Below are 20,121 nucleotides of genomic sequence, written 5' to 3' on the forward strand. Positions count from 1 at the left end.
GCCGCGCTGCCCCCCGCCCCGCGACGGGGGAAGGCCGGAGGGGATGGGATGGGATGGGCTGGGGAGCGGAGGGAAGGGAGGGAGGGGACGAGGACGGCATGGGGGGCTGGGATGGTGCGTGGCCACCAGGATAGCTTGTGGCGGGCAGGGATGGCATCTGCGGCTGCGGCGGTGGGAGGAGATGGGAATGGCTTGCGGGGACAGGGATATGAAGGGCAGGGTGGCGTGGGTAGAGCGAGATGACACAGGGGGATGGTGTCAGGGCACCCGTTTCTCAGCCCACCCACCCACCCACCCTGTAGGCTCTGGCGCTAGAAGCCACACTGCCACCACCACGCCATTTTCCTTTTAAATTGGGGTTTTATTGTCAGTGCAGTGGGGTGCGAGTGTCCCCTGCGCACTCGGCTGCAGGGCCGGCAGCTGTGCAGCACCGCGGGCAGCCCCACCACGTCTCTGCCCCCAGGAAAGGAGGCTGTGGCCACAAGCCCACGTGTTGGGGGCACACACTGCTAGCTCCCAGGTAGGCTGGGCTCTTCTGCATCCCCAAAAGATCACTTGCATCTGCTCTAAACATCCATACAAATATAACACAATTCCACAGTTAGATTACAAATACCACAGTGTGTCCTGTCCAGCTTCTGTTGCTTCCGAGATTGCTTCCAGCCCATGGACAAGGCTGCTGGAGTGGTACAGTGCAGGTACTCTGCCCTGGCTCAGTGTGACCACCATACATTCATCCATCAGTGAGATGTGTCTGGAGGAAGCGGCACCCAAAACACAACGTAAATGCGTTCATCCCAGCCCCCACATCAACCTTATGGAGGCACAGATGTCTGTGAGGTCCAAGAACAGTACTTGGTGTTTATTTTTGTGGCTTTGTCTCGTTCACCAATCTTACCCTGACCCACGCTAGAACTGTCCGATCCATAATTAGCCCTGTACCCAGCTCCCAGGCCTTTCTCATCCAGCAAATCTGATGTCACCATCCATCCATCCATCCATCCATCCATCCATCCATCCATCCATCCATCTCTCAACAGCCAGGGAACCAACATTAGGCTGCAGGCTTTAACCCTACAGGGCATATAGGCTCCAGCTCATGCCTTTAAATACATCTCCAGTTTCTAGAGTGCTCCTGAGCTTTCCTAGTTCAGCAAGTGGAAAGCAGAGCTGACTTCCACAGTGCACTTCAAAGCTGCTGCCTGCCAGCAGCACATCTCTATAAATGCACTGTCTTTGCAAGCACATGCACAAGTTCACTTTCAAACACAGCAGTAGTAAAATAAAAATAATCACTGAAAACAGCTGACAAACAGGAAAAACACCCTGAAATCAGGACAGTAAAGAGTTCTTTCTGGAGTGACCCTTTCCTACAGTGACTTTAGCACAGTACAAGCACATCGTACAGGTATATTCCAAAAAGCTGTTTTTCTCATAGAGATCACAGTTGTCCTGCAGAGTCTTGGTTTTCCTTCAACAATTAGGAAGTTTTATGTCAAGTTGAATGCAGATGCTGTCAAATCAAGGCTTATGTTTCAGATACTGCACTCTTCACTGTAAAAAAGAGCTAGCCATCAAGGGGACTTGGCAAGGGGTGGGAGGAAAGGGGACCTTATGACCTCCCAAAGGACTCCAGAAGCCAAAAGCAGACCCTTCCAACAGGTTCTGTGTTTGGCTTCCAAAACAAAACAAAACAATTCCCAAAAGTCACCTTCAAGGAGCTTTAGTACTGCAGTCTATTGAGTGAGTCAATATAATGAAAAGTGGCTCCCAATGCCCAGCTGGTTTCAACATTGTCAATTTTCTGGGCAAGCTGGAAAAAAAACAACAAACACAAAGCAACAAAGTTAAACCACAATTGCTTGGGAGAAGGAAGAGCGTGCAAGGCGAATACAGTGCTGAAGGTTATCACAACCAGTTAATCACCGTCGTGGGGACAACGTCCCTCTACCCCCAATCACAGAGCATGTGTGAAGGCAACTCAAGGACTGAGCTACCAGCATGACAAACTACTGCCTTGGCACACTCCTACCCACTCTCCCTATTTTGTGCTTTACCTTAAAGACTTGGCTCTTGGGGAAGCCCAGTTCTTGCAAGAGGAAGGTGATATAGGTGAGGTCCATGCAAAGAAAAGGGCTGCTTCCAGGGCTGATTTCCATGGTCTTACATACTAAGGAGAAAGAAAACTGTCTGAATGCACACTGCATGCTCAGCCCAGCTTTGAAAAACCTCAGATGAACCCATGAAACACCTCTTGTCCACCTATTACAATGGGGTTGAAATGACATGCATGTGTTAGCAGAAGTACAAAAGCTTTGGCACACTGGAAGGAAGTTTAAGGCCTTGTGTCTCTCCCCTAAGACAGCTGAGTTTCTTGTCTCTCTCTGGAAAAGGATGAAAAGGGCCTTCAACATTCCTTCTGTCTAATTCAAGCCTTTACAAATCTCAGTAGCCTCAGGTGTGCTATGTTTCTTGAGCGTAAGCACTCAACAGATGTTGACAAAGCCAAAGAAAAAGGAAGAAGAAAGAAAAAGGGGAAGGGAACAGGGAAGAGAAATAGAAAGGGAAAAGGAAAGAGGAAGAGGAAGGGAAAGTGAAAGACAAAATAAACTCCACTTCCTTTCTTAGGATGAATTGCACAAATGGTAGCCCAGAAATCAGAAATGCGACAATTCTGCAGTCAATCATCAAGCTTACCAAGAAGCCCCAAGTGAGTTTGATCAAAGCCCGAGTTTGTGATATTAAGAAAATAACATTTACGTTTGTAAATCTGTGTAGATCATTTTCTCTGCAGCTGATGAAGCAAAAAGCTATGAAATGTTTTTTTTTTCTTTTCCAATTAACAGCCAAGCATATGAACAAATCTTGAGACAAAAAGAAAAATTAAACCAGATTAGAAGAGGTTACATTACAGGACAAGAACTCTCACAACTATTTTGAAAGCATGATTCCAGGACAACTGTTGACTAGCAAGTTTATTAGGAATTCTTGAGAGAGTCTTGAAATGTAAGAATTTTAAGATGTGTGTAAAAGCAATAATTAATATAAAAACAGCTGGGATTTTCAGAAATAAGCAGAAATCTTGGCAAGATGCTATGGAAAGAGGTGCTCAGTATTTACTTAAAAGCTCAGGCTTCTTAGCATCTCACACATTTGCCACCTGGGTATGAATTTACACACAGTTACTAGTGTGTAATTGTATTTTACTCACTGTATTTGGCTGCAATTTCAAAGTCCTCAACAGTTAAGCTTCCTCCGTTTTCTTTATCTAAAAGAGAAGAAAATGTAGTATTTTATGGGTTTTGCACAAAGGCAATTGTAAATTAAAGTAATAAATTTTTTTTTAAATCAAAACATGAGCCACTGAAAACAGTAACAAAACTGATGCTTCATAGGTAGAAGAACCTTTAAAAGATTCTTCATATAGATTGAAAAGCCTCATTTTTTAAGAACTTTACCTTCATTTCCTAAATAAACATAGCTTAAAGAAACAGACTCTCTCATCTTGTCCCCATATTTGTGCTGCCCTGCCCTGTAATGCCTGAACACAGTTGGCAGCTTTGACCAGATCTGACAGGGCAGTGGTGCTCTGCAACACATTAAATCTGAAATTATTTGTAGAACAAAGTGGCTGAGGAGGGGGGTATGTTTATCCAAATTAGCTTGAGATCTCATCAGCTGCTTTCTACCACCGAACATGACAGCCTTCTACAGACCAGCATACCCCTGGGAAAGAGGTGGAGGCATTCTGAATATAGGTGGAATTATCTGAAAACCTTCATTCCATCTAAAAAGGGCAGTGAAGAAAAAACACACAGCCCAGGATTACATTACTGTTTTACTGCCCAATACACTGCCCATTATGAGGGCTTTTTTTTCTCTTGTGGGTTGTAGAGTTAATCAGACAACAACCATTTTTGAAACGCAGTTTGTTTAAAGGCCATTACCAGAAGTTGCAGGTGCTATTTCACAGCCCCTTTTCCTTCTCTATAGAAATTAAACAGCATTCAACATCCAGCTGAGATCAATGCTGCAGAGCAGTGTAACAAAAGACTAAGTTACAGAAGAGCTTAGTAAAGGATTGTGACGTGTAGAAGTGTCACCATTTCTCCCACAACTTGTCATTTAATGAAAACGTACCTATGAGACCAACCTCCGCTGCACGGTCGTAGTAGTAGGAGAAAGTGTAAAAATCCAAGTCCTTCACTTCCTCAGCTTTATGCACTTTTTTGTAGAGCACCTTTGCCACTTTGTTAGAACAAGACTCGTACAGAGGCTCACCTAAAAGAAGGCAAAGAAAGCCAGCAAATTACGGCAGGGAGTTAAATATGCATAGATTTTATGAATTTATTTAGGATCTGCCAGGAAACTGGGCTCCTTTTCGCATAATAGCACTTCGTAAGCTCTTCACAGGGAACTGAAATCTGTATCTTCTTCCAGTGGCAACACTTACCATCCTCAGATTGGGACTAAGTATGCAATGGATCAGAGATGGACAACATCATTTGAGGCAGAAGGATTTTCAATGACCTGTTCAGGGCTGGCTAAACTCCATCTGCATAACTACGAGCAGCTTTACTGACTGGACAGACACACCATGGCACAAGGGGAAAAAGAGCTGCAGAATCTCTTTAACAGCAGGTCAAGAGGAGCCAGACAGAATGGTAAACAGAGAATCCTACTGTATTTGCAAGAGGCTGACAGTATAACATCTACCCTGCTAATAGCATGCTGGCCCAGGCAGGAAGCGTGATAAATCACTATACCTGCCTTCTGTCCTTTAATTTTGTACACTATCTCAGCATGTTGCCATTCAGATTTGAAGCCAGGTGGTAAACAAGGGCTGATTAATTCCTCCCCTTCTCCTACTGCAGAAGCAAAAAAAAAGTCACATTAGGGAAAAACATAAGGAGTTAATTTCAGATCCCTCAACCCCAGCCCTGCTCCACACCATCCCACGGCCTCAGCCAGGCACCACCATGCCCCAGTCATGGCTCAGATGTCCCATGCTCCCCCACAACTGGCAAGAATCCAGGCCTCCTGGGATCTAGCAGTGTCACCCCATGCATTTGTCTCAAATGCACCCAGTCATGGTGACAGGAGTCCACATACCACTCAGGAACCTTGAGCCCAGTGGGAAGAGGACAGACAACTCCTTCCCCCACAACATACCCTACGCTCAGAGCCAAGACTTGAGGAATGCTCGTAACTTACAGGGTTTTCCCTCAACTCCTCCTAAAATGGCAAGCCTTGCTGACATCAGCCCGAGTCCCAGGTAACTGCAAAGGGATAAAAGCCTCTGTGAACAACAAACATCCTTCCTCTGATACTCCACTGACAACTTGGCTGGGACATGCCAGTCTCCTCTACATGGTCCCAGCAAAATAGCTTGAATCAATAGCTAATGCACATATGGGGATCACTGTGACAACTCACTCTCATATTACTCTCATCCCAAAGGATAACCTGTCTTTGAAAAAGCACAGGCAATACCTGTTGATGTTAATCTGGCTCCTGGAGAAACGGGAATGCTGAAGGCATTTCCCTAACCTTTCTCCTACCCTCCTCAAAGGCAGCACATACTCCAGCACACAGAACAAACTCTTTTTGGGCCCAAACACACCCCACAGCCAACATAGGTGGCAAGAAGCTGCTTCCCTCTGCCCAAAACACTGGGAGCCGGGCAAGACAGTGAGGAGGAAGGAATGGCAGAGACAAAGCTCTATGAACTGACTGCAACCCTCATTCTCCATTCTCCTATGCCACTTGGTGGTGAGGAGGTAGAAGAATTGGGAGTGAAGCTGAGCCTGGGAAGAAGGGAGAGGTGGGGAAAAGGTAGATTTTTTTTTTTTTTTTTTTGGTATTGCTAACCCACGAGTTTTTGGTCATAGTTTTTTCCCCTTGTCCTGTTGATGGAAGGAGAGTGATAAAGTGGCTTGGTGGGCACCTGGCGGACAGCCAGGGTCAATCCACCACAAGGACATAATTTGGGCTTCTCCACTTCTTCCTAGTACTCACTTAAAGAACTCCACTACAGCAAAACACCTAGATCTCACTGGCTTCACGGAAAGCTTCTATCTGTACAGTAAGCTCTCTTTCCCACAACTAACCTGTATGAATACAGCTTGTAGGTGTTGTTAAACATCTGAAATGAAGTTGTATGGCCAGCTGGTGATGTCTGGAGAGTTGCCTGGAGAGAGAAAAAGATGTTACTGCAAGGTTTCTGCCAGCAGCAGCAAACATCAACAACACAATCTTCCAAAATATTACAAAAAACATGAAACAAACCTAGCATAGTTCAGAGAGAAATGATGAATTTGCAAGGATTTTGATTTGTCCACTGGTACACAAGATAACCACAAAACCTGGACCTAAAATAAGTATCTTCACATGACAGTCTAAACTGGTTACATTTCTATTTGTATCCACATCAAATTTATGTATAAAATAATTATTTTAATTATAAAGGAATCCTTATTACAGCTCTTTACTGCTTTTGTCAGGAGGCTTCAGCAACCGCCTCTTCACGTGAACCCTACTAGGGAAAACTGTGTGTAAAATACTATGAAAGCCAGGCACACACTGCCTTCCTACTCCAGTGAACTCAGCTGTCAACTTCCACAAGCCAGAGGAAAAGCACATCACTGTTCTTGCCAAAGAACAGAGCGAGGACCAGCCTATGGTCTGAAGAAATGCAGGGGTAATTATCTAAAGCACTTTGAAGCCTCTTCACAAAGCACCAGCACAGCCAGTGATTTTGTGGGGAGCAAAGCTCAGGCCACGAGCAACTATTCATGTTGCTCATATCTTAATACCATCTCCAGAATTTCCACATCCCAGACTCTTCACATTCCCTGTCATTCTGCTGTAAAAGCACAATGTCTTGATTAGCCCAGGCTGGGACACTAGATACAGCACCCAAACCCTCTGCTTTCGTGCAGCTTTACTGTGAACAGTAAAGCTATTCTCCTCTCCACTCAGGCCAGAGCCTTATGAGTCCACATCCTCAGGGCTTCCAGCTCACAGATCATCTATAAAAATGCCACAACAGGAAGCTGAAATGACAAACATCAGCAGGATTTTTTTACTGCATGATAACAGTTGCTCCTTCAAAAGCATTCACTTGCAACTGAGTGAACTCAGAAAAACCAGAAATGAGGATTGCGAAGGCACCTTACTGTGTTCTTAAAACCCAAGACAGGCCAAATGTTGGACTTGAATTCATTAACAGCGTTGCCTTTGAGTTCTTCATTATATACATACATATAAAAAAAATATATTGAGTTCTTCTAGTGGAAGGTGTCCCTGCCCATGCAGGGGAGTTGATCTTTAACGTCCTTTCCAACTCAAAAAATTCTGTGATGCTGTGATTCTGTGATAAGCAGCACAAAATGAGAGTTAAGGATTAAGATGCTCTGGTGAACACTGTGTTTTCCCCAAGATAAAACAGCCCTGGCAGATTCACCATGTGCACCAGTGACCCATGGAGTTGGAGTTAGAGGACTAGAATAAGGCAGATATGACCAAGTGACCTGGGTTTTTCTGTCAGAAGTGCAAGCTCACATCACACTGATTCCACAGGAAACAAATCTGAGCAGTTACTGACTTCTGCAGCAGCATTTCCCAACAGTGTGCACGCTCACGTTACCTTGGTGCGTGGAAGGAAGGTGATCTGTGTTGATCCACCACCCAAATCCAACATCCCTACGCTTCTCTTCTGTGGATCATTTAGGCTACCTGAAATGCATGACAGAACAGAGAAAACCATGGTGGCTGGCTAGGAAAAAAGCCCAACATACAGTGGTAAAGGAAGATAAGAATCTAACTCCATGTATTAGCTTCCTACCAGCACTACATTATACCATCATCTACAGGGCATTTATTTTGGCTTTACCAGGGTGACCTGAAAATCTTCAAGTGACAGTTTTTCTTATTTCTCTGGTGGCTGTTCATGCTCTAATTACAGCAGCTTTGGTTATTGAATTACTAAACATTTTTCAGGATCCTTTTGCAAACTCTTCTCTGGTAACCACTTTGTAACACAGAGGAATGTGGTTTTCTTGGCCACCTCTCCCCAATCCCTTAGTGATATTTTGCAGATTCCTATGGCCAAGGGGATGACAAACTGAAAAGAGCTGGCTGAAGAGACTCCTCTCTTGGAATTCTTTGTGCTGCCAGTCCAGACCTCTCTTCTTATGTAAATCCAGTTCTTCTCAGTTAGATCCTTCAAATACACCTTCCTGACAGGAACAATTTGTGCCAAGTACCTTGGTATATCTCATCATAGCTGAAGTCTGAAGATCTCTACCCTTTCTGATACTTCCTGTGAGCATAAAAAGCTTTAGAACACTTGGTAGTGCTCCACATACAGTGTGTGCTGAACAGAATCCTCAGATGGCAAACTGCTTTACTTACTGTCAGAGAGGGCTCCAGCTTAGCTTTTTCTTTACTCTTAGCTACCCTTTTCTAACTCAGCAGTGTAAACACTGGTGGTATTTCTATGTTATAAATCTGTAAGGAAGTAGCACAGCACTTTCTTTTACTCTGTGCAGATGCCAAGCACATCTAGAATATCCACATAAAAATGTAGCCAGAGCTAGTGGCAGACTCCAAAAAGGAATTAAATGCTCTGGTACTCTGCAGAGAACTGAAAGAAAGACTACATTGAACATCTAGGAAAAGTGATTAAACTCCTCACTCTGTCAAGTAAATGGCCAAAATCCTAATGACTTAAATAGGCCAGGCCAAAAACAATTGCTGACTTATTCCCAGATCCTTCTTTCTCACTCTCCATCCCAACGAGTGAGCAAATCCCATGCAGGGGCAGGAAACAGCATGAATGTCACAGCATCAGTCATATCTTTCTACACATGCTCATGTATACATACCCGTTAAAAAATTTATTGTGATCCAGGCTGAAATACCTAATAAGGAAAAGAATTCAGATCAGATCATACCACTTCATTCTATCAAACCACAGTAATAAGGAAGATCAGCTGTATTACAAGGTGCTCTCGCTTTAGGATCTGGTTAGCTGGAGGCATTTTTAAGTTTTCTCATAAGAGTTTAACTGCACCGTCTAAACAAAAAAATCAGCCAACCAGAGCTTGTCATCCAACAACAGAGACACCAGAGACTGTCACAAGCTCCCATGTCCCTCTTTCACAAATGGAGGTCTTCTAACACAAAGTCTCCAAAGCATGTCTCTTAGCTGAGAGCTAAGCAAAAAGGACCACCAAAAAGGGCTCTGACCCACCCTGCCCCAAAGCCAGTGTTCCCACAACTGTCAACAGCTGTCAAAAAAACAAGATTAGATGTCTTGAACAAAGAGAATGACCTTCTATATCAGAGCTTATGCAATTTTTGGAAGAGAAGCCCCATGTATGAAATGCCTAGAGAACTCTGGGTTTCACAGGTCAAAACCTTAGGCAAGAAGTCACAAAGGTTTCAGTCCTTAGTTAAAAGACAAGGAAAACACTAACACTGACATTTGTTCATTTTCTAGGAAAATAACCACTGGTAGGCTTTTGTTTGATGCCAGGCACTCGATCTTCCTTTTGAATATCAAGTATTTTCATCTTCTCAGTGTTCTAATTTTCCCTGTATTCCTTTAAGCATTTTTGTGAGCTGCACTGTTACTGTCCTCTTCTTGTTTTATAAAACTTTTCTCCATCAACTAGATGAATCAGTGGGTCTTGTGATAACAAATTCAAATATTTATTCCTGTGGTTAAAACTCACGGCATGCTAAGGAGCACAGTCCAGTTCAACCCTTGGCTGAACCAAGGCTTGTCCCTGCTATTAATGATTTTAAAACAAAACAAAAAGAAGAATTACAATGTCTTTCTTCCATTAAGCAGTAAAAAAGAAACTCATAAACAACTCCCAACACCTCTAGCTGTTTTTAAGTTTGGTTTCTAAGCAGATTTAAGAAACATTTCAAAACCTGGCTACTTAGAATTTAGACGTGTTTCTTCAAATCATTTAAAATCAAGACTGATTCTGGTTTTTACTCAGCATTTTTGATGAGCATCAACTTACTTCAGCATGTATTTTCTTTTCCAGATAATGTTTTTTCAGACTGAACTAACAATCACCCTCATTAGATCAGTTATAATCAACATGATGAGCAAATACTTCCAGAAAACTCTGATGAGCATTTTCGAGAGCAAGGTGTGCAAAACCAGTTGCTGAACAGCATCTCAACAAGCAGATATTTGGAAATCTTTCTGGAAGTGCTGACTGCACAGTGGCTTCCTTGTGATCCCACAGGAACTGCCCAGCACTCAGAACTTAGAAAATCAAGAGAGACTTCAAACTGGAAAACAGCACAAGATCTCTTTGGCAGGCACTGCCTGAGGCAGTGTGAAAACTGTGTCAAACCCACTGCTTGTGGGTCCCCACTAGAGTCAGTGGGGACTTGTCACAGTGCAGCAGGAATCTCCAGGACTGCAGAAAGAGTCTCCACAAGTTAAGCCTACCTTCATCGGTTCCATTCATTATGGACACGCAGTTGTCCCTCACAAAGAAGGGGGAGGCCTGAAATATCTCCTTCACCTGTAGTTCAAATAAAAGCTACACTCAGAGAAATCTTTTTTTCAGCTGGAAAGCAAGTTGTTTTCTTTAAAAAACTCCAGTTTTACACAACTGGTTCTCTTCTTTGACCAGATCCTGACTGCTCCTAACCAGTTTCTTTGAAGTTTAAGAGTCCCACAAGCATCAGTCTGTGTTCTGCTAGAAGAGGTCAGTGACTTACACACTGGCTCTGCAGCTTGGTGCAGAGACAGCGATGGATGTGTGAGTTTTCAAGCACGAAGACTGCTCATAAATGCCACTACCAAGGGATGGGTGTGGGTAGGGAAGGGAACTCAATTTCCTTTGCTGCAACTGGTGACCCACAGGAGAGGCAGGGGATGGGACACCCTGGCTTTCAGGAATGACCCAGCGAATGACATACTCAATAGGAGCACATTGGCTGTTACAGGTCCTCTTCACTACATCTACACGAGGCAGCAAAGCTCTAAGTTTCTAGAGTCCTCCAAAGTAATAACTGCAGCAGTTCCATCTGAAATCCAGTGGGAAAAGAATGGGGGAGCTTGCAGGCATCAGAGTACAATGCAGACACTGCTTTCCATCACACTACATTTCTTTCTTCCCATTATTGGTTAGAAAAAGAGTACACTTAGTGCACAGTTAATAAATTTTTCTAGTCTAGAATGCATGTTGTTAATTTTAATAGTATTTTAAAATATTAAACATATTTTACATGCCTATAAATACCATGTACATAATTTCCAATCACTATAAAGGAGCAAACTTGCAGTAACAGGCCAGTTACATGACCAATCAAACAGCACAGAGCTTTTCTCAAAATAGCAGTATCCTGGTCAAAATTAATACATGCCCAGTAAGATAAAGCCTGTCGTGACTGCCAAAAGTATCTCATTACACTTATTATGTTTATGTCATCTCCAGACTTATTTGGAGCTGTCATCATTTCTCTGCGCTTGTACTCATGCAATTTCTGCCCCCAACCCCATCTGAGATTAGGTGGCCCTGCACTGCTTTTGGGGCTCAATGACAGCAATGGCTCATGTACGTGAAGACAAAGAGTACCTACTTTACACAGAAGGGACCAAATTTTGCTATAAAATGTCTGGAAAGCAAATAAAAAGATGAGAAATAGTACCTTATCCAGCAACTTCTGAGCTTTCTCTCCTGGCAGCAACCGTAGGCCAGCTGTGGCTTTCAGGACCAGAGGAGTAAACTTCCACAGCTCCATAGGAACTTCCTTCTTCGCCACCTCCAGGAGCTCTTTTATTCCCTGGCTACTCTGTGAGCAGAGAAAGAACAACAAAAGGCATCTTAGAAACTGTTTAAATTTTATGTTCTTGAAAGTGCAAAGGGGTGATCAGAGGTACGAATTGCTGTAAATGTGGAACAGAGACAAGTGAATATCACAAGGGGTCAGGAGAAGGTGGAGGACTCACCAACTCCTACAGCTTGAGACCTGGTAGATATAATGAGGATTATCTAGCAATAGGTCAAGAACAAACAAGAAGAGTCACTTTTTTGGACACTGACACAGATAATGTGTCAAATGATAATGTGGCAATACCACAAATCCTTGGGGGAAAAAAAGGATCTTGGAGCTAGTGAAACACCATGAGCTGGGTGTAAATCTGACTCAGGAAGTCCCTAAATCCTGGCAAGCCAGAAGGCAAGGGAGACAGCACAGAAGTCACTTAGTACTTGGCCTGTTTTTTTAGTCTATTTTCCTGAGATTCCAGTTCCAGTCACTGTTGGAGAAGGCTCTCCTCCAATTCAGCACAGCTCTTTTGCCATTTCCTTGAGTGCATTGAAATTCCTAAGGCAGACACAGGAAAAACATTCATTGTGCTTTATCAGCAACATCAGTGAGTGGAACTAGATGTGTCTGTTCCTTGCTTCCCTGCACGGTGACCAACTTGTACTGTGCGCTTCTGACATTTGGAGACGCCGAAACTGTTCAGTATACTGTACCACAGTGAGATCTGATTTGCATGGCATAACAAGTACAGGAGGTTTTGGGGCACATACTTCTACAGTAACAGAAACAAAATTACCTTTTCGACATCATCAGCATATGCAGATAGACCTGGCTTCAGTGCTTTAAATGTCTCATGGGTTAATTTGGGAGTCTCTGTTCAAAAGCAAAATTCCAAAACAAGAAATGGGACACATAATTTTGCATACACAAAACCAAAATAATTTTACAAATTACACCATTATATGCTAATGGAAATCAAGTGAAGCCTCTGTCTAATGAACTATCAACAGGCACCCAACATTTAAATACTGCCCTTGCTATGGAAATAGCTCTCACAAAAACCATTTTTCAGTCATGACTGTTTTTCGGGTGCTGATGTCCACTATGTACATATTTGTCAGGCACATCAGGCAAACACCAGACGGGTGGGAGTTCTCTCTGAGCCCTTGAACCTGCCACATGAAGCTTTCCAAACTACACTGGTAACAAAGACCTCACATTTCAGCATGCTCTGTTCTGGCTAAACTTGACTCCAGCAAAATTCAGTGGAAGCTTTACCACCATTTTCAATGGCAGCAGTGGGAGCCAGACCTAGTGTATTCTGGAAACCTGCAGCATAGGCAATTATACTCTCAGGCAATTATCAATTTAATTGCCAATATAATTGCAGGAAAGACAACACAAGCTTGACAACACCCTCCTTCTGTGTCCAACTTCACTTCATAAGGTTTCCTGCAATATATTTTGAAATTGTGTTTAAAGAGAAGCAGGCAAGGAAAAAGCAAAGATTCGGGAATACACTGAAAGAAGGAAATCTATGGACTGTTGTTTAATGCCTTTGGTGGCTAAGCCCATTTTGCAAACATAGGGTGCTTCCCACAAGCTAATCACACCATACACCACTCTGCTAATCCTTAAAAGCATCCTCAGATCACCTATTAACAGCATCCACATGGGCTCTTTCATAGAATGTTTGGGTTAGAAAGGACCTCAAAGACCATCTATTTCCACCTCCGTGCATGGGTAGGAACACCTCCCACTACTAGATCAGGTTCCTCAGAGCTCCATCCAACCTGGCCTTGAACACTTCCAGGGTGGGGGCAACCACAACCTCCCTGGGCAACCCGTTCTAACGTCTCACCACCCGCAACTCTTATTCTTTCCCGTATAGAAACCTACACCTAACAGAAGAGAACACCTAAACAAATGAAGCTTATGACTCCAGAGGAAAACTGGAGCTTTTTTGTAAACCTCTGTCCAGTTCCCAGCAGTACTTTCTGTCCAAATGCAACATACAGCAATTTAAATCCAACACTGAAGCCAAGGATCCACTCAACCAGACAATGCAGAGAGAATGAGCTAACTGTAAAGAACAGGGACTTGGTAGAGCTAGGTTAATGGTTGGTAGAGTTACGGTGGGACTCAATAATCTTACAGGTCTTTTCCAAACAGAATGCTTGTGATGAAAAACTGCTCTTCTGCAAGGCACCGACCTAAAGATACAGTATTTAGTTCACATTCTGACACCACAGCCTTTTCTCCTTGTTTTCATAATTTCATCCAAACCCATATGCTTGAATCATAATCTACTTCCTGATGGCTCTCTAGAAAGAGCTGAGGCTTATTTGTTCAAGTAATCCCAGAAAAAAATCATCAATAATCTGCTTCATAAGTTATGGAAGAACTAATCTATTGTGCAATGAGTAGGACATACCTTTTGGCTGTTGTGTAAATTTAAAAATATGGATGCGAGTTCCCGTGCTTCCTGCATCAAACATAATTCCATAAAACACTGAGAGATCTGCAGTTGGTGCCTGACGGTTCAGTTTGTCTCCCCTGTGTTCAGCAGCTCCTTCTGTTGCTCCCATGGCTGGTTTAGAGTCCAAGTGCCATTTTATGTATGCAACATAAATAGCTATGCATGCCAAAATCCCAAAAGCAAAGGACCGCTTTGATAACTTCATGGCTTCCATTTATCAGATGTTTTGTTTCTTCCCTTTATGAAATGTTGCCTTTCGTGTCCTTCACACAGAACAGGTGGGTCCCACATCACTCCTATATCCAACAGAAAAAATATGTTTTATTTTCTAAACCTGCTGAAAGGAGAGTATGATGTTATCTGCTAAGGGGTGTACAGAAGCAAACTTGACATGAGCATTAGTTAAACACTTAACTTAGTAGGTTTAGATCTGTGATAAGAAAGTTGGGCATGACAGTCAAAGTAAGGAGAAAATCACTGCAATCAACAGCCTGGTAAAAAAAACTTGGAGTGACAGACTTCTGCTAGCTGGATTTGTCATAGAATTGTAGAATGCCTTGGGTTGGAAGGGTCTAAAGATCACCTAGTCCAACCCCCCTACAATAAGCAGGGATATCTCTCACTAGAACAGATTGCTCAGAGCCCCATCAAGCCTGACCTTCAATGTCTTCAAGGATGGGACCTCCACCACTTCTCTAGGTAACCTGTTCCAGTGATCCACCACCCTCATATTAAAAAACTTTTTCTTAATGTCCAACCTGAATCTACCCTTCTCTAGCTTGAAACCATGACCTCTTGTCCTATTGTTACATGCCCTTGTGAACAGATCTTCCCCAGCCTTCTTGTAGGCCCTTTTCAGGTATTGGAAGGTCATTTTAAGGTCACAGAATCACAGAATCCTAGGGGTTGGAAGAGACCTTGAAAGATCATCTAGTCCAACCCCCCTGACAGAGCAGGATCACCTAGAACACATCACACAGGAACCTGTCCAGGCGGGTTTTGAATGTCTCCAGCAAAGGAGACTCACAACCTTTCTTGGCAGCCTGTTCCAGTGCTCTGTGACTCTCACAGGAAAGAAGTTTTTTCTGATCTTTATGTGGAACCTCCTATGTTCCAGTTTGCATCCATTGCCCCTTGTCCTATCACTAGACATCACTGAAAAAAGCCTGGCTCTGTCCTCCTGATGCTCATTCTTAACGTATTTGTAAACATTGATCAGGTCGCCCCTCAGTCTCCTTTTCTCCAAGCTAAAGAGACCCAGCTCCCTCAGCCTTTCCTCATCAGGGAGATGTTCCACTCCCTTAATCATCTTTGTGGCTCTGTGCTGGACTCTTTCAAGCACTTCCCTGTCCTTCTGGAACTGAGGGGCCCAGAACTGGACACAATATTCCAGATGTGGCCTCACCAATGCAGAATAGAGGGAGAGGAGAACCTCCCTTGACCTGCTAACCACATGCTAATACTACCCCAGGATGACATTGGCCTTCTTGGCTATAAGGACACATTGCTGGCTCATGGTCATCCTCCTGTCCACCAGGACCCCCAGGTCCCTTTCTCCTACACTGCTCTCCAGCAGATCAGCCCCCAACCTGTACTGGCAGATGGGGTTGTTCTTCCCCAGATGCAAGACTCTGCATTTGCCCTTGTTGAATTTCATCAAGTTTCTCCCCGCCCAACTCTCCAGCCTGTGTAGGTCTCACTGAATGGCAGCACAGCCTTCTGGTGTGTCAGCCACTCCTCCCGGTTTAGTGTCATCAGCAAACTTGCTGAGGACACACTCTGTTCCCTCATCCAGGTCGTTGATGAAAATATTGAATAGTACTGGTCCCAGTACCGACCCCTGAGGGACTCCACTAGTCACAGACCTCCAACTAGATTCTGCCCCATTGACCACAACTCTCTGACTTCTCAACCAGTTCATGATCCACCTCACTACCCGACCAAGAGCACACTTCCTCAGTTTATCTGCAAGGATGCTGTGGGAGTCAGTGTCAAATGCTTTACTGAAATCAAGATAAACCACATCTACCGCTCTACCATCACCTATCCACTTAGTTACTTCCTCATAGAAGGCTATAAGGTTGGTCAAACATGACTTCCCCTTGGTAAAACCATGTTGACTCAAGGTCCCCCTGGAGTCTTCTCTTCTCCAGGCTGAACAACCCAACTCCCTCAGCCTGTCATCATAAGAGAGGTGCTCCAGCCCTCTGATCATTCTTCTTGCCCTCCTCCGGACACATTACAACAGGTTCACGTTCTTCTTGTGTTGAGGGCTCCAGAGCTGGACACAGCACTCCAGCTGAGGTCTCACCAGGGCAGAGCAGAGGGGCAGAATCTCCTCTCTTGATTTGCTGGCCACATTTCTTTTGATACAGCCCAGCATACAGTTGGCCTTCTAGGCTGCAACTATACATTGGTGGCTCATGTCCAGCTTTTGATCCACTAGCACACCCAGGCTTTTTTCCACAGGGCTGTTCTCTAGCATGTCTTCCCCCAGCCTGTACTGGTATCTCTGGTTGCCCCAGCCCAGGTGCAGGACCCTGCACTTGGCCCTGTTGAACCTCATGAGGTTCACCTGGGCCCACTTCTCCAGCTTGTCCAGGTCCCTCTGGATGGCATCCTGTCCCTCTGGCATATCGACTGCACTACCCAGCTTGGTGTCATCTGTCATCAGCAAACTTGCTGAGGGTGCTCTCAGTGTCTCTGTCAGTATCATTAATGAAGATATTAAACAACACTGGTCCCAGTATGGACCCCTGAGGGACACCACTTGTCACCGTTTCCCATGTGGACCTCGAGCCACAGACCACTACCCTCTGGATGTGACCATTCAGCCAATTCCTTATGCACTGAACAGTCCATCCATCAAACCCATATCTCTTCAACTTAAGAGAGAAGGAAGTTGTGGGGGACCATGTCAAAGGCCTTGTAGAAGATAGATGACATCCACTGCCTTTCTCTTGTCTACTGATGCAGTCACTCCACTGTAGAAAGCCAGTAGGTTGGTCAGGCAGGATTTTCCCCTAGTAAAGCCATGCTGGCTGTCCTGAATCACATCCCTGTCCTCCACGTGCCTTAGCATGTCTCCTAGGGGGATGTGTTCCATGATCTTCCCAGGCACAGAGGTGAGCCTGACAGGTTAGTAGTTCCCAGGATCCTCCTTTCTACCCTTTCTAAAAATGGGTGTAATGTTTCCTTTCTTCCAATCACCAGGGACTGACTGCCACAGCTTTTCAAATACCATGGAGAGTGGCTTGGCAACTGCATCAGGCAATTCCTTCAGGACTCTGGGATGCATCTCATCAGGTCCCACGGACTTGTGTATGTTCAGGTTCCTCAGATGGTTACGAACCTTGTCTTCGCTTACGGTGGGAGAGACTTTGTCTCCCTGGTCTCTATCCTGTGGGCCATCAACTTGAGAGCCATGAGGAGAGGGGATGCCAGCGAAGACTGAGGCAAAACAGTTGTTGAGAAACTCAGCCTTCTCCTCATCTGTAACTAGTCCACCACTGTGGCTCATCAGGGGGGTAGCTTTCTTTAACCTTCCTTTTCTGGTTTACACACCTGTAGAAGCCCTTCTTGTTTTTCTTTACATCTCTTGCCAAGTTCAGCTCCAGCTGACCCTGGGCCTTCCTGACCTCTTCCTACACAAATGGGCAATGTCCCTATACTCTTCCCAGGATACCTGTCCCTGCTTCCACTGCCCTTTAGTTTGACCAGCAGGTCTCAACTCAGCCATGCTGGTCTCTTGCCTTCCTTGCCCGATTTCCTACACCTAGGAATTGAGATCTCTTGCACTCCATGGATAGCATCCTTAAAGATCTGCCAGCTCTGTTCTGCTCCCTTCTCCCTGAGGGCTGTTTCCCAGGGGCTCCTATTTACTAACTCCTTGGAGAGTTGGAAGTCTGCTTTCTTAAAATTTAGAGTCCTGACTAAGCTTCTCATCTGCCTTATACCCCTTAGGACAGTGAACTGCACTAGTGCATGATCACTGCAGCCCATTGATTATTTATGCCTGCAGCTCCTTCAGCATCTGGAGTAAGGCTGAAATATCAGCTCCTGTCTCCAGTGCTCAAAATCTACCTCAACTAACAGAGGGAAACAGGCAGTTAAATGCTTACATTTATTCCAGTAGGAAAATTTAGAACCCTGCATTCAAAAATCTGGGAATCACCTGCAAAGCATTTGTAAAACTGGATCTAGAAGCAAACTCCCTCTCTCCCATGTTGCTTGTCCTAACCATCAGATGCTCACGTGGCTGCTGGATGCCTGTGAAACTGCATGCTTGTCACGAGCCGATATTGGGGGGCTACTTTCCCAATGGTTCAGAAGAAACACATCCATGCTCCTTCAGCATGTCATTGACATCTACAGCTAATTTTAAGACACGAAGTCACGTAAATCTTCTTTTTGCCTTTGCTACTGAGGCCTAAGAAGGACTAGAGTTCAGAGAAGCTAAATACAGTAACTGAGGTGGGAAGGAACCTCAAGAGGTCTCTCATCGAATGTCCTGTCCAAAGCATGAGCTGCTATGGGGACCCACCCTGTTGAAAAGCTCGAAGGACAGAGATTCCACAAGCTCTCTGGGCAACCCGAATCACTTGCAGTCACCTTTGTTAGTTCCTGGATGGTGTAGGAGAAGACTGGACAAGGACAATTTAAAATCAGTGTTTAAAAGGCAAGACGGAAGATCCAGGGAATTAGAGTTGCCTCCCCAGCTCCAACACAACAAAAGAAATCACAGCAAAGAACAATGCAAGACATCTACAAGCACTCACATGTCATCATCCAGGTAATTAAAAACCAGTCAGTGGTGATTTATGGAGAGCAAATTACCCTATACTTTCCTTTTCTGATCGTGTGATGAAGAAGAAGAAGCAAAGGAATTGATGAAGCTGACTTAAACATGGTTTTGACACATATGTAATCTGTTCATGATATGAACTCAAGAGGCAGATTGAAGGCGTAAGAGGGAGAAACACAAATGCAAGGTGATGACCATGCACTGCCAAAACCAGGTAAGACAACGTTTTACAAAAATGGAGGAAAGCAGAACGACAGGCACAAATATACACTAAGAATAAATCAGTGTAGGGGAAAAGGGACTCCAGGCAGGCCGTCATGAAACAGAAATCAGGAAGTCGGCGTTGCAAAAGAAATGAAAAAGCTTTCTGTCCCCAGGCACAGAGGCAGACGTAGCCGGCAACTACTGCACACACACAGGGGGACTGCTCCTGTCTTCCTGGAGCCAGAAAGGCCTCAACGGCAGCCACGGGAGAGCTAGAAACACATCCCGAGAGGAAAGCAGCAGGGACCAGACGATCCACGGAGGAGAGAGAACTCTCAGCCGCGGCAAAGGGGAGGCCGGATGGAAGCAGGGGCTGAAGGAGAACCCGTCTGCCCGTACAACCCCCCCGCCCCCATCTTCCCGAACAGGATCGGGATCAACCCTTCCCTGCCTTTGTCAGATCCGCCGTACGGGAAGAGCTTTTCCCGAGGGCGGCGGGGGACGCCGCAGCAGCCGGCTGTCGGTCGGGGCCCGGCCGCGGCACAGGCCGGCAGCCAGCGCGGGCCTCGGCCCGGCCTCTCGGCCCGGCCCGGGGCCGCCCGCCCTCCCGCCCCGCCCGGACCCCCGCGCCCAGCCCCCCCGGCACCGGGCACGGCCGGACCCCCCGCCCCGGCACGGCTCCCCGCCCGCTCCGCACCCGCACTCACGCCGCCGCCGGCCCCGCCGCTGCCCCGCGGCCGCTCCCCCTTGCGCAAGCGCGGGGCGCGCCGGGGCCCCGCAGCCCGGGGGGCGCGGGGTTGCGCCCGGGGCTGGTCCGTGAGGAGGA

The 20,121-nt window shown here is 45.3% G+C and overlaps 1 protein-coding gene across 3 annotated transcripts; it reads right to left on the reverse strand.

Moving 5' to 3' along the window:
- Positions 1 to 834: 834 nt before the first annotated feature.
- ENTPD6 (ectonucleoside triphosphate diphosphohydrolase 6) lies at positions 835 to 20,081 on the reverse strand. Of its 3 annotated transcripts, none has more exons than XM_051613986.1 (14): positions 19,993 to 20,081; positions 14,243 to 14,583; positions 12,605 to 12,681; positions 11,689 to 11,832; positions 10,481 to 10,556; positions 8,889 to 8,924; positions 7,649 to 7,737; positions 6,111 to 6,190; positions 5,215 to 5,279; positions 4,767 to 4,868; positions 4,141 to 4,281; positions 3,212 to 3,268; positions 2,058 to 2,170; positions 835 to 1,813 (listed from the first exon to the last, which is right to left on the reverse strand). In XM_051613986.1, the coding sequence occupies exons 2-14, from the start codon at positions 14,499 to 14,501 to the stop codon at positions 1,724 to 1,726; spliced, it is 1,329 nt and encodes a 442-aa protein (XP_051469946.1). In that variant the 5' UTR covers positions 14,502 to 14,583; positions 19,993 to 20,081; the 3' UTR covers positions 835 to 1,723. The 3 variants fall into 3 exon arrangements, with proteins under 3 accessions (XP_051469946.1, XP_051469947.1, XP_051469948.1); XM_051613987.1 differs by having other exon boundaries at positions 20,003 to 20,024; XM_051613988.1 differs by lacking the exon at positions 19,993 to 20,081 and adding an exon at positions 18,831 to 18,903.
- Positions 20,082 to 20,121: the final 40 nt, after the last annotated feature.

This window comes from Apus apus, chromosome 3 (assembly GCF_020740795.1).
Source record: "Apus apus isolate bApuApu2 chromosome 3, bApuApu2.pri.cur, whole genome shotgun sequence".
Taxonomy (NCBI): Eukaryota; Metazoa; Chordata; class Aves; order Apodiformes; family Apodidae; genus Apus; species Apus apus.